At 39.8% G+C, this 14,864-nt stretch overlaps 1 protein-coding gene across 1 annotated transcript; it reads right to left on the bottom strand.

The window, feature by feature from the left end:
* Positions 1-117: 117 nt before the first annotated feature.
* Positions 118-14,198, bottom strand: LOC138318654 (YEATS domain-containing protein 4-like). The gene is made up of 5 exons (XM_069261269.1): positions 13,640-14,198; positions 13,253-13,372; positions 8,114-8,180; positions 6,502-6,596; positions 118-225 (listed from the first exon to the last, which is right to left on the bottom strand). The coding sequence occupies exons 1-5, from the start codon at positions 13,676-13,678 to the stop codon at positions 118-120; spliced, it is 429 nt and encodes a 142-aa protein (XP_069117370.1). The 5' UTR covers positions 13,679-14,198.
* Between the last annotated feature and the right edge of the window lie 666 nt (positions 14,199-14,864).

Here is a 14,864-nt window from a genome sequence, read left to right as displayed (position 1 = left end):
TCACGTTTGGTTTTCTGTTGAGCGCTCGTCCCTGAGCAAGGAAGGCTCTGGGTTCTGTCCCCTGGCCAAGACACGCCAAAATATATAAAAGCGGTAGTTTCTGTTCCTGCTTACCGTTCACCAGAAACAGTGTAGGACGACTGGTTTGTGCGTTGTCAGTATAATGATACTGGAAGGAGTGTCCTTGTTCGGTGCTTTCGAAGCCAGTGATTCAGTGATATAGCACTATAAAACGAGTTATACTATTACAAGGAGACACAACACGAATATACAACAGCCTCCCAAAACACACTACTACAAGGAGACACAACACAAATATACCACAGCCTCCCAAAACACACTATTACAAGGAGACACAACACGAATATACAACAGCCTCCCAAAACACACTACTACAAGGAGACACAACACAAATATACCACAGCCTCCCAAAACACACTATTACAAGGAGACACAACACAAATATACAACAGCCTCCCAAAACACACTATTACAAGGGAGATAACTGCCTCCCAAAACACACTACTACAAGGAGACACAACACAAATATACCACAGCCTCCCAAAACACACTATTACAAGGAGACACAACACAAATATACCACAGCCTCCCAAAACACACTACTACAAGGAGACACAACACAAATATACCACAGCCTCCCAAAACACACTATTACAAGGAGATACAACACAAATGTACCACAGCCTCCCAAAACATACAGACAGGCACACGCACAACACCACTATACCGCAGCCTCCCAAAACATACAGACAATCTCACGCACAACACGAATTTACCACAGCAACCCAAAACATACAATCAGACATCGCACACATGGGAGGTTATTCAGAAATGACCCTGGCTGTTAATATTGCGTTAATATAGTAAACCAAACCAAACTACATTGTATTTATATGCACCGATTGTTCATCTAAGTATAATAAATCGATTACTGCGTTTAAACATAACAAGACGGATGGTGTAGTTGAACAAACGATATTATCAACTCACTAAAATGGAAAAATCTATTCCAATGGCAACTTAAGGTAGGTCCATATTTTGAAAACCGCGCCAATTCATATGACGCTAAACCGGAAGCTGCCGAGGTTGTTTTGAATTCCAGAATGGTTTCCGATACGCTACGACATTCCACTTGGATATTTTTTCAATAGGTGAAAATTGTCTACATATAATATTGAATGTTTAAAATCATTAAATAAATATACTCCGGAAGTAACGTTCGTCGCAATAAATGATAAGAGGGGACCCGTCCGGACTGAAATTCCGGAATTCTAAAAAAATCGCCTACGGATTTACTTAAAACACAAAATTTGGAGAAAATCATAAAAATAAACAGACATAAACCAGATAGAATATGAAAAAAAACATATGAATTGATGTTGAATATTTTTTGTGGCATGATTTAAAAAAAATAATCAAATATGACCAATCTTAGCCCTGGATGAAATGGGGGTAGGGTTGTGAGTTACAAACTTTAAGCTTACAAAATTGTAAAAATTTGATCAAGGACCCTATGTTTTTATATGGTATTTGAAAAATGTATTACCTTGGGCACATCATATACAATTATTGTGAAATTGACATGGGTTTTCATTTCTTTTTTAGCCTATTCATTGTTTTTTAGGGGCGAAAACGTGGCAAAACATGATAATTACGTACAGAAACGGTCCTCGGAAATAAAGAAAATTAGTTAGCATTTGTAAAAATACAATAGTTTTGTATATTGTTCTATCGTTAGAAATCAAGGATAAAAAATCAACAGGATTGAGACTACATTCACCCTAAAATTAGGGAAAACATATTTTTATGAATTTTTCTTTTTGCGGTCAGCAAATTTGTACGGATGGTATATTTCAAGCTCAAATATCTCAAAAGGTAGTTCGAGAACACCCATTTTTCTATATAGATTTGAAATCTACATGAAAAAGGCAAGAAAATAAGATTTCATAAAGGCGTTTGATACTGTGTGGAGAGCGGGGCTGTGGAGTAAACTACATTGTAATAGAATAAGTGGGAAAATATTCAAGGTAATTTATAATCTATATAAAAATTCTAAATCCTGTGTAATTAATGGCAAGGATAAGTCTCTGAATTCTTCATGTGTGATGTCGGGTTAAAACAAGGGGAAAATTTGTCGCCATTTTTGTTTTCCCTGTATCTCAATGAAATGTCCCATCCTTGAATGAAGTAAATGTACTAAGTGAACAAAACATGGATTATATGCTGATGACACCGTTCTTATGGCTGAAACACCCGATGGTCTTCAGAAAGCATTAAATGAATTTAAAAACTATTGTGATGAATGGAAACTTTCAGTTAACACACAAAAAACAAAAGTATTAATATTTGAAAAAAAGAAAAGGCCGAAGAAACGTTAATTTCTTGTTCAATAATGAGATTTTAGATATACAGGACTCCTATACATATCTTGGATTGATATTAAATTTTAATGGTGGGTTCACAAAAGCCAAAAGTAAATTATCTGAACAAGCAAGGAAAGCCATGTACGCATTGTATACAAAAATAAGAAATGTTTCATTACCGATAGATTTACAGTTAAAACTATTTGATGCACTTGTGATGCCAATTTTATTATATGCATGTGAAATATGGGGTTACGAAAATATCAAGAGTATAGAAAAATTACACTTACAATTTTGTAAACGGATTTTAAATGTCCGTATTAGTACACCAAATTATATGGTATATGGTGAATTGGGCAGGTTCCCTTTAGAAATTGAAATAAAAACAAAAATCATTATGTTCTGGCATAAACTCGTAACGGGGGAAACGAAATTGCCTACTACAATGTATAAATTAGTGTATAAGTTGCATCAGTTCTAGGTGGTTATTATATATTAGAGATATATTGAATAATACTGGGTTTAATGATATTTGGTCACTTCAACTATCTTGTACAGTTAATAGCAGGTAGTATAAAATGTAGTAAACCTGACCAGTCGAGTACAAGTGAGATATGGGGAGAGCAGGTAGTATAAAATGTAGTAAACCTGACCTGCTGAGTCCAAGTGAGAAATGGGGAGAGCAGTTAGTATAAAATGTAGTAAACCTGACCAGTCGAGTCCAAGTGAGATATGGGGAGAGCAGGAAGTATAAAATGTAGTAAACCTGACCTGCTGAGTCCAAGTGAGAAATGGAGAGAGCTGGTAGTATAAAATGTAGTAAACCTGACCAGTCGAGTCCAAGTGAGAAATGGAGAGAGCAGGTAGTATAAAATGTAGTAAACCTGACCAGTCGAGTCCAAGTGAGAAATGGGGAGAGCAGGTAGTATAAAATGTAGTAAACCTGACCAGTCGAGTCCAAGTGAGATATGGGGAGAGCAGTTAGTATAAAATGTAGTAAACCTGACCAGTCGAGTCCAAGTGAGATATGGGGAGAGCAGGTAGTATAAAAGGTAGTAAACCTGACCTGCTGAGTCCAAGTGAGATATGGGGAGAGCAGGTAGTATAAAATGTAGTAAACCTGACCAGTCAAGTCCAAGTGAGAAAGGGGGAGAGCAGTTAGTTTAAAATGAAGTAAACCTGACCAGTCGAGTCCAAGTGAGATATGGGGAGAGCAGGTAGTATAAAATGTAGTAAACCTGACCTGCTGAGTTCAAGTGAGATATGGGAAGAGCAGGTAGTATAAAATGTAGTAAACCTGACCAGTCAAGTCCAAGTGAGAAATGGGGAGAGCAGGTAGTATAAAATGTAGTAAACCTGACCTGCTGAGTCCAGGTGAGAAATGGGGAGAGCAGTTAGTATTAAATGTAGTAAACCTGACCAGTCGAGTCCAAGTGAGAAATGGGGGGAGCAGGTAGTATAAAATGTAGTAAACCTGACCAGTCGAGTCCAAGTGAGAAAGGGGGAGAGCAGTTAGTATAAAATATAGTAAACCTGACCAGTCGAGTCCAAGTGAGATATGGTGAGAGCAGGTAGTATAAAATGTAGTAAACCTGACCTGCTGAGTCCAAGTGAGATATGGGGAGAGCAGGTGGTATAAAATGTAGTAAACCTGACCTGCTGAGTCCAAGTGAGATATGGGGAGAGCAGGTAGTATAAAATGTAGTAAACCTGACCAGTCGAGTACAAGTGAGATATGGGGAGAGCAGGTAGTATAAAATGTAGTAAACCTGACCTGCTGAGTCCAAGTGAGAAAGGGGGAGAGCAGTTAGTATAAATTGTAGTAAACCTGACCAGTCGAGTCCAAGTGAGAAATGGGGAGAGCAGGTAGAATAAAATGTAGTAAACCTGACCTGCTGAGTCCAAGTGAGAAATGGGGGGAGCAGGTAGTATAAAATGTAGTAAACCTGACCAGTCGAGTCCAAGTGAGAAAGGGGGAGAGCAGTTAGTATCAAATATAGTAAACCTGACCAGTCGAGTCCAAGTGAGATATGGGGAGAGCAGGTAGTATAAAATGTAGTAAACCTGACCTGCTGAGACCAAGTGAGATATGGGGAGAGCAGGTAGTATAAAATGTAGTAAACCTGACCTGCTGAGTCCAAGTGAGATATGGGGAGAGCAGGTAGTATAAAATGTAGTAAACCTGACCTGCTGAGTCCAAGTGAGAAATGGGGAGAGCAGTTAGTATAAAATGTAGTAAACCTGACCAGTCGAGTCCAAGTGAGATATGGGGAGAGCAGGTAGTATAAAATGTAGTAAACCTGACCTGCTGAGTCCAAGTGAGAAATGGGGAGAGCAGGTAGTATAAAATGTAGTAAACCTGACCAGTCGAGTCCAAGTGAGATATGGGGAGAGCAGGTAGTATAAAAGGTAGTAAACCTGACCTGCTGAGTCCAAGTGAGATATGGGGAGAGCAGGTAGTATAAAATGTAGTAAACCTGACCAGTCAAGTCCAAGTGAGAAAGGGGGAGAGCAGTTAGTTTAAAATGAAGTAAACCTGACCAGTCGAGTCCAAGTGAGATATGGGGAGAGCAGGTAGTATAAAATGTAGTAAACCTGACCTGCTGAGTTCAAGTGAGATATGGGAAGAGCAGGTAGTATAAAATGTAGTAAACCTGACCAGTCAAGTCCAAGTGAGAAATGGGGAGAGCAGGTAGTATAAAATGTAGTAAACCTGACCTGCTGAGTCCAGGTGAGAAATGGGGAGAGCAGTTAGTATTAAATGTAGTAAACCTGACCAGTCGAGTCCAAGTGAGAAATGGGGGGAGCAGGTAGTATAAAATGTAGTAAACCTGACCAGTCGAGTCCAAGTGAGAAAGGGGGAGAGCAGTTAGTATAAAATATAGTAAACCTGACCAGTCGAGTCCAAGTGAGATATGGTGAGAGCAGGTAGTATAAAATGTAGTAAACCTGACCTGCTGAGTCCAAGTGAGATATGGGGAGAGCAGGTGGTATAAAATGTAGTAAACCTGACCTGCTGAGTCCAAGTGAGATATGGGGAGAGCAGGTAGTATAAAATGTAGTAAACCTGACCAGTCGAGTACAAGTGAGATATGGGGAGAGCAGGTAGTATAAAATGTAGTAAACCTGACCTGCTGAGTCCAAGTGAGAAATGGGGAGAGCAGTTAGTATAAATTGTAGTAAACCTGACCAGTCGAGTCCAAGTGAGAAATGGGGAGAGCAGGTAGAATAAAATGTAGTAAACCTGACCTGCTGAGTCCAAGTGAGAAATGGGGAGAGCAGGTAGAATAAAATGTAGTAAACCTGACCTGCTGAGTCCAAGTGAGAAATGGGGGGAGCAGGTAGTATAAAATGTAGTAAACCTGACCAGTCGAGTCCAAGTGAGAAAGGGGGAGAGCAGTTAGTATCAAATATAGTAAACCTGACCAGTCGAGTCCAAGTGAGATATGGGGAGAGCAGGTAGTATAAAATGTAGTAAACCTGACCTGCTGAGTTCAAGTGAGATATGGGGAGAGCAGGTAGTATAAAATGTAGTAAACCTGACCTGCTGAGTCCAAGTGAGATATGAGGAGAGCAGGTAGTATAAAATGTAGTAAACCTGACCTGCTGAGTCCAAGTGAGAAATGGGGACAGCAGTTAGTATAAAATGTAGTAAACCTGACCAGTCGAGTCCAAGTGAGATATGGGGAGAGGCAGGTAGTATAAAATGTAGTAAACCTGACCTGCTGAGTCCAAGTGAGAAATGGGGAGAGCAGTTAGTATAAAATGTAGTAAACCTTACCAGTCGAGTCCAAGTGAGAAATGGGGAGAGCAGGTAGTATAAAATGTAGTAAACCTGACCTGCTGAGTCCAAGTGAGAAATGGGAAGAGCAGGTAGTATAAAATGTAGTAAACCTGACCAGTCGAGTCCAAGTGAGAAAGGGGGAGAGCAGTTAGTTTAAAATGTAGTAAACCTGACCAGTCGAGTCCAAGTGAGATATGGTGAGAGCAGGTAGTATAAAATGTAGTAAACCTGACCTGCTGAGTTCAAGTGAGATATGGTGAGAACAGGTAGTATAAAATGTAGTAAACCTGACCAGTCGAGTCCAAGTGAGACTGAGTACATTGATATACTTACTGGTCTTTCATTTGGATCCACAAAGTAGATTTTGATGATGACTTCAAACTCTCCCCATCCAGTCTCTGTAACTTCATATGGAGGCTTTGTCACCACTGGAAGTTAAAATGATGCTTCATTACTACTCGGTATATGTACTGCTGATGGGGTTTTAGTGATTTCATTAAGTGTATACGTAGATGATACTCAGTCAAGAAAACTGTTACTGTAAGTACATGTACATTGTATACTGAATACGACTACAGGATTCATACCATAACAAGCACCCATCTCCTTATAAGCATTTTTGTTTTTCTTTCTTTGTATGACTTCTAAAGACAAGAGCTCCCAGAGGGATCTTGGCGCACACCAAAGAATGATCTATATAAGACAAATGAATGAGGGATCTTTTCTCTGCTTTTCAAACTTCAACTATCAAAATTCAAGAAGGCAGTCTGTCAGCCATCTTGTTGGCCAACCGCTCCAACAATGCATTTATGCAAATCACATTTGAAATTTGAGAATGAGACCTACAGAACTTTCTGAGAAATAGCGTTAACAAATTTTTAACTACCAAAATCAAAGATGGCTGCCGGTCGACCATTTTATTGACCAATTGGTCACAAAATGTAATATTAACAACTAAAAGTGCATCTTGGGACCGATTGGTCAACAAGATGGCTGACAGGCCACCATCTTGGATTTTGATAGATGAAGCTTGAAAAGTAGATCAATCTTTGGTTGGCCCCGAGATCCCTCTGGGATCTCTTGTTAAATATATATAGTATCTGTATATATTCAGTGTATCTACCAAATCTTTGTATTGGCATTATATTGGCTATAATACATATATATAGTGTACAATCAAAATTAATACTTTGAAATTGGCCACTTTATAATGCACAAAATCAATAATGGTAAATTGGCTAGCCACAACTACTAATTTGTTTCCTTGTTTATAAGTGTCAATCCAATTATTAGCTCGCCTATTCGAAGAATAGGGGGAGCTAATGTTGTCACCCCGGCGTCGGCGTCGGCGTCGGCGTCAGCGTTGGCGTCCCATTTCATGTTAAAGTTTTTGAGCAAGTTTCTGTTTTGTCAATTGTTTAAGCTCAAGTCATCATAAATGTTTATGATTTTATTTTCCTAATGTGTATGGATGCTGAACGTGATAATACAACCAATTTGGGGCCCTTTAGGGTTTTTTTGAGTCTGTTAATTTGTCATATTTCCATGTTAAAGTTTTTGAGCAAGTTTCTATTTTGTCTATTGTTTAAGCTTAAGTCATCATAAATGTTTATGATTTTATTTTCCTAATGTGTATGGATGCTGAACGTGATAATACAACCAATTTGGGGCCCTTTAGGGGGTTTTTGAGTCTGTTAATTTGTCATATTTCCATGTTAAAGATGCCATTATTTTTCACATGGTCTCATAGCATTGTCTGTGTTTACCATAAAAATTTTATACTGCAAAAGAAGACATTTCAACTTCTGTTGGAGGCAAAATAATATAGACTGAGAGCACTGCTTGATATTTTTAAATAGTAAATACTTGAACATCAACTTCTTCTGAATAGGCGAGCTTTGCTGTTCTCCAACAGCTCTTGTCTAAATGGATTACAATAACTTACCTCTATTATGGTTTGGGTAACTGTCATGAAGTTTAAAGTGAATTTTCTTTATGTAGCCTGACAGATCCTATGAAAACATAAATACATGAGCAACTTCAATATTTTACAATTTATATACATTTACTGTAATTTTGAGAGGGTTGAAAAAGACACAAATGGTAGATCTTTGGACAAAACATCGGTTTCTAGCCAAAGATAATGTTATTGAACTATCCTGCATCATTTTTCAAAATCTTAATATCTATATCATCAATATAAAAAGCATTCCAATACCGAGTTTCGAGTTCCCAAATCAACATAGATAAACCGAAATATGTATAATTTATATAATTACTATCCATGAATATAATTAGTCCCACCTTTGATTATGAAGTCACAAAGTTCACCTCAAAAGATGATATCACAATCACTGGAAGGTGGGACTAAATAGTTCTTTACCATCATTTTGGGATCTCGAAACTCAGCCTGTATTATAGTTGTTGATTATAATAAGTGGGTTTGGGCCTAAAGCAAGGGCACCATGTATATCACTAAAAAATAATGCAAAAACTTAATTATGTCCAACAATGCCAGAGCTAATATAGACTATAGCTGCAGAATTGTTAGACAAATGAATATATCTGTAGATTTCTGATACTAGTATTCCATTAGTTTTTAAGGTTACGTTTTTTGAAGAGTTATAATTTATTACTGACAAAGTTGTCAAATAATCATAGCTGCTGATAGGAATGATTAATAAAATTGGTTCGCCCTCCACTGAGATAACCCGATCTTGATCATTTTCAGGTAATAGATTTTTTTCTCACACCTCTAAGATACAAAAAAACAAGAGGCCCAAAGGGCCTTAACGGTCATCTGACTACCTTGGCAATAGTAAATCTAATTTCATATGGTGTCATTTGTCAGGACCATGTCAGGATCATTTTCAATTTCTTTCAACAAATTTAACTTCAAACAAGAGGCCAAAGGGCCTTAACATGTAGGAAATTAATTAGATATAGTGTCATGGTAGCCATCTTCGATTTGGGATCAACCAGAGATGTAACAACACTTTGTCGGGACCATGTCAGGATCATTTCATGCAAGTTTCAGCCAAATCGCACTGGTAGAACTTCAGAAGAAGTTCAAAATGTGTTTTCAAGATGGCGGCTTTGGCGGCCATCTTGGATTACGGATCGACCCGAAAAATAACAACACTTTGTCGGGACCATATCAGGATCATGTCATGCAAGTTTCAGCCAAACAGCACCGGTAGAACTTAAGAAGAAGTTCAAAATGTGTTTTCAAGATGGCGGCTGTGGCGGCCATCTTGAATTTCGGATCGACCCGAAAATTTACAACACTTTGTCGGGACCATGTCAGGATCATTTCATGCCAGTTTCAGCCTAATCTCACCTGTAGAACTTGAGAAGAAGCTCAAAATGTATTTTCAAGATGGCGGCTGTGGCGGCCATCTTGGATTTCGGATCGACCTGAAAAATAACAACACTTTGTCGGGACCATGTCAGGATCATTTCATGCAAGTTTCAGCCTAATCGCACCGGTAGAACTTGAGAAGAAGTTCAAAATGTGTTTTCAAGATGGCGGCTGTGGCGGCCATCTTGGATTTCGGATCGACCCGAAAAATAACAACACTTTGTCGGGACCATGTCAGGATCATTTCATGCAAGTTTCAGCCTAATCGCACTGGTAGAACTTGAGAAGAAGTTCAAAATGTGTTTTCAAGATGGCGGCTGTGGCGGCCATCTTGGATTTCGGATCGACCCGAAAAATAACAACACTTTGTCTCGGGACGATGTCAGGATCATTTCATGCAAGTTTCAGCCTAATCGCACTGGTAGAACTTGAGAAGAAGTTCAAAATGTGTTTTCAAGATGGCGGCTGTGGCGGCCATCTTGGATTTCGGATTGACCCTAAAAATTACAACACTTTGTCGGGACCATGTCAGGATCATTTCATGCAAGTTTCAGCCTAATCGCACCGGTAGAACTTGAGAAGAAGTTCAAAATGTGTTTTCAAGATGGCGGCTTTGGCGGCCATCTTGGATTTCGGATCGACCCGAAAAATAACAACACTTTGTCGGGACCATATCAGGATCATTTCATGCAAGTTTCAGCCTAATCGCACTGGTAGAACTTGAGAAGAAGTTCAAAATGTGTTTTCAAGATGGCGGCTTTGGCGGCCATCTTGAATTTCGGATCGACCCGAAAAATAACAACACTTTGTCGGGACCATGTCAGGATCATTTCATGCAAGTTTCAGCCTAATCGCACCGGTAGAACTTGAGAAGAAGTTCAAAATGTGTTTTCAAGATGGCGGCTGTGGCGGCCATCTTGGATTTCGGATCGACCCGAAAAATAACAACACTTTGTCGGGACCATGTCAGGATCATTTCATGCAAGTTTCAGCCTAATCGCACCTGTAGAACTTGAGAAGAAGTTCAAAATGTGTTTTCAAGATGGCGGCTGTGGCGGCCATCTTGGATTTCGGATCGACCCGAAAAATAACAACACTTTGTCGGGACCATGTCAGGATCATTTCATGCAAGTTTCAGCCAAATCGCACTGGTAGAACTTGAGAAGAAGTTCAAAATGTGTTTTCAAGATGGCGGCTGTGGCGGCCATCTTGGATTTCGGATCGACCCGAAAAATAACAACACTTTGTCGGGACCATGTCAGGATCATTTCATGCAAGTTTCAGCCTAATCGCACTGGTAGAACTTGAGAAGAAGTTCAAAATGTGTTTTCAAGATGGCGGCTTTGGCGGCCATCTTGGATTTCGGATCGACCCGAAAAATAACAACACTTTGTCGGGACCATGTCAGGATCATTTCATGCAAGTTTCAGCCAAATCGCACTGGTAGAACTTGAGAAGAAGTTCAAAATGTGTTTTCAAGATGGCGGCTGTGGCGGCCATCTTGGATTTCGGATCGACCCGAAAAATAACAACACTTTGTCGGGACCATGTCAGGATCATTTCATGCAAGTTTCAGCCTAATCGCACTGGTAGAACTTGAGAAGAAGTTCAAAATGTGTTTTCAAGATGGCGGCTGTGGCGGCCATCTTGGATTTCGGATCGACCCGAAAAATAACAACACTTTGTCGGGACCATGTCAGGATCATTTCATGCAAGTTTCAGCCTAATCGCACCTGTAGAACTTGAGAAGAAGTTCAAAATGTGTTTTCAAGATGGCGGCTGTGGCGGCCATCTTGGATTTCGGATCGACCCGAAAAATAACAACACTTTGTCGGGACCATGTCAGGATCATTTCATGCAAGTTTCAGCCTAATCGCACTGGTAGAACTTGAGAAGAAGTTCAAAATGTGTTTTCAAGATGGCGGCTGTGGCGGCCATCTTGGATTTCGGATCGACCCGAAAAATAACAACACTTTGTCGGGACCATGTCAGGATCATTTCATGCAAGTTTCAGCCTAATCGCACTGGTAGAACTTGAGAAGAAGTTCAAAATGTGTTTTCAAGATGGCGGCTGTGGCGGCCATCTTGGATTTCGGATCGACCCGAAAAATAACAACACTTTGTCGGGACCATGTCAGGATCATTTCATGCAAGTTTCAGCCTAATCGCACTGGTAGAACTTGAGAAGAAGTTCAAAATGTGTTTTCAAGATGGCGGCTTTGGCGGCCATCTTGGATTTCGGATCGACCCGAAAAATAACAACACTTTGTCGGGACCATGTCAGGATCATTTCATGCAAGTTTCAGCCAAATCGCACTGGTAGAACTTGAGAAGAAGTTCAAAATGTGTTTTCAAGATGGCGGCTTTGGCGGCCATCTTGGATTTCGGATCGACCCGAAAAATAACAACACTTTGTCGGGACCATGTCAGGATCATTTCATGCAAGTTTCAGCCTAATCGCACTGTAGAACTTGAGAAGAAGTTCAAAATGTATTTTCAAGATGGCGGCTGTGGCGGCCATCTTGGATTTCGGATCGACCCGAAAAATAACAACACTTTGTCGGGACCATGTCAGGATCATTTCATGCAAGTTTAAGCCTAATCGCACTGGTAGAACTTGAGAAGAAGTTCAAAATGTGTTTTCAAGATGGCGGCTGTGGCGGCCATCTTGGATTTCGGATCGACCCGAAAAATAACAACACTTTGTCGGGACCATGTCAGGATCATTTCATGCAAGTTTCAGCCAAATCGCACTTGTAGAACTTGAGAAGAAGTTCAAAATGTGTTTTTCAAGATGGCGGCTGTGGCGGCCATCTTGGATTTCGGATCGACCCGAAAAGTTACAACACTTTGTCGGGACCATGTCAGGATCATTTCATGCCAGTTTCAGCCTAATTGCACCTGTAGAACTTGAGAAGAAGTTCAAAATGTATTTTCAAGATGGCGGCTGTGGCGGCCATCTTGGATTTCGGATCGACCCGAAAAATAACAACACTTTGTTGGGACCATGTCAAGATCATTTCATGCAAGTTTCAGCCTTATCGCACCGGTAGAACTTGAGAAGAAGTTCAAAATGTGTTTTCAAGATGGCGGCTTTGGCGGCCATCTTGGATTTCGGATCGACCCGAAAAATAACAACACTTTGTCGGGACTATGTCAGGATCATTTCATGCAAGTTTCAGCCAAATCGCACTGGTAGAACTTGAGAAGAAGTTCAAAATGTGAAAAGTTAACGCACGGCGCACGGCGCACGGCGGACGGCGCACGGCGCACGGCGCACGGCGGACGGCGGACGGCGGACGACGACGGACGAAAACATGACGACTATAGGTCATCCTGACCCTTCGGGTCAGATGACCTAAAAATCTATATATACAAGTTCAGAGAGTCAAATTATCCCATCTTTGGTACATGATACTGCTTCAATAATTAAAAAACAACAACCAAACAATGCATGGTACATTACTGAATGCACATATTTCTAATACGGATAATTTGAAGCAGGTGATATCACCGATTTGAGAGTATATGATGTCACAAGCATAGACTGTTACATGAATGGGGTAAAATTCCGCCAAAAATCATGTACAGGTTCCTCAGACAGATCAAACGAGATAGAAAAATCTAGTCCTGTGTATCATGTGAGATTTCCCTGTCCGATATGCGAGAAAACAGTATTAATTAAAATAATTTACTTTTCACAGAAGCTTATCATCATAATACTTCATTCTTATAAGGTTTTACATAAACTGTCCACTGATGGGTGTGTCCATCCTCTTCCCTTTTCTTCCCAAAGTAACGAGCGATGTTACCGTTCACAAATGGCTTTATCACTGTTGTACCCTGAAATATTTTCCACATAATATACAAAAGTATTTGTAGTGAATGATTGTTTAGATATGTTCAATTTCTTGGCTATGTTGCTTGTCTTTTTTATATTTTTCTTTTTATGTTTTTCATTCTATCTACATATAGGTGTATATATTTAATAATGTGGTCTAATTATTTTAATTTCATTCAGATTTTTATTCTTGTGCTAAGTACATTTTGAGCCAATGGTGAATTAAAATATATTATTTATTAGCTTAATAAGTTTGATAAAATACAAACCTTTATACGACCACCTGCATCAGATGCAACCTCTGCCATATTCAGCCATCAAAATGTCTGCATCAAATGCTAAAAAATGTAAGTTGAAAGTAAGTTTTCTTGTAGGGGGTGCCATATGAAATTTAAAGTTATATGTGCTGTACTCATAGTTGTTGTAAAACCTTGTGCAATGCCACACATGAAACTACACGGTCACTGATAATAAAAGTATACTCACCAGGAACTGTGGCTCTTGGCGAGTACAGGCATAAACATACATATCATCTACAGTCAATACAAGTCATAGTCAATGTCAATACTAAATATATACGTAATTCACGTGTTTACTGGCTGGTGCTGGATTCAAGACTGGCGAGATTTGTCAACTACCTATCGGACGCACACAGATACTCGAGGTATCCCGAATACCAGCGGCATTCCGATAATTGAGACAACTCAACCAAACCCTGTTTCACTACACTCTGCCCCGTTTTAAGGTTCCTCCTTCATAGGAAGCCAAGTATAAGCTCCCAACGTTATTACCTGTTAGATGTTGTATCCAGGAGTATTGAGTATGACCTCTGACCTTGTGAGTCTGCATATATACTTAATTATGTCTCCGCGCATAACGATGATAAATAATGACATGAGACATCATAAAAAAGTATAGCTTCAGCTCACAACTATACATTGACATGAAGCTAACCAATAATGGGGTTTTGTAGATTGCATGCTCCAAGACTTCTGCTGACCAGCAGGAATTCTGTTGTGTTGTTGCACAGTTCATTTCTTGAAACAGATGCTTGCTACAATACCATTATCCATGAAGGTGGCATGGAGTCTTTGGCTTTAACACTTTAAAGATAATGCTGCTACTTAGATAATCCTGAATTCGAGCATTTTCTCCAAGTGCCTTTCCCCCTCTCCCACAAAATTGGTGTCAGATGGATCTTCTCTAACATGATTGGAGCCTGATTACTGTAATTACAACCGCAAACACAGCCCCAACCTTTCACACCAGCACCGCGCAAATCAAATTCATGTGATGACAAAACTATTTATCAGGAATTAAGAGTAAAATCTGACTCAATGTTTGGGGTCATGTTGATCTTACCATGGACTGATGCTGGTGTCTTGTCTCTTTGGGGAGATTTTAGCTGCTTGCTGATCTGGGCTCCGATTTTAATGACTCCAGAAGGCGCAGCAGAGATTGGAGATCCGCCTGCATGTGGTCCAGGCGTTCATC

Source organism: Argopecten irradians, chromosome 1 (genome assembly GCF_041381155.1).
Source record: "Argopecten irradians isolate NY chromosome 1, Ai_NY, whole genome shotgun sequence".
In the NCBI taxonomy this organism is placed as follows: Eukaryota; Metazoa; Mollusca; class Bivalvia; order Pectinida; family Pectinidae; genus Argopecten; species Argopecten irradians.
This window is presented reverse-complemented; position numbering and strand designations above follow the sequence as displayed.

Bases quoted from the DNA above. Each gene is read 5' to 3' on its own strand.
- LOC138318654 (XM_069261269.1), bottom strand. From the start codon at position 13,678: ATGGCAGAGGTTGCATCTGATGCAGGTGGTCGTATAAAG. The intron at 13,373-13,639 runs GTTTGTATTTTA...AAAATATTTCAG, and splicing joins ATGCAGGTGGTCGTATAAAG to GGTACAACAGTGATAAAGCC. The intron at 8,181-13,252 runs GTATTATGATGA...ATGTTTTCATAG, and splicing joins TAAAACCTTATAAGAATGAA to GATCTGTCAGGCTACATAAA.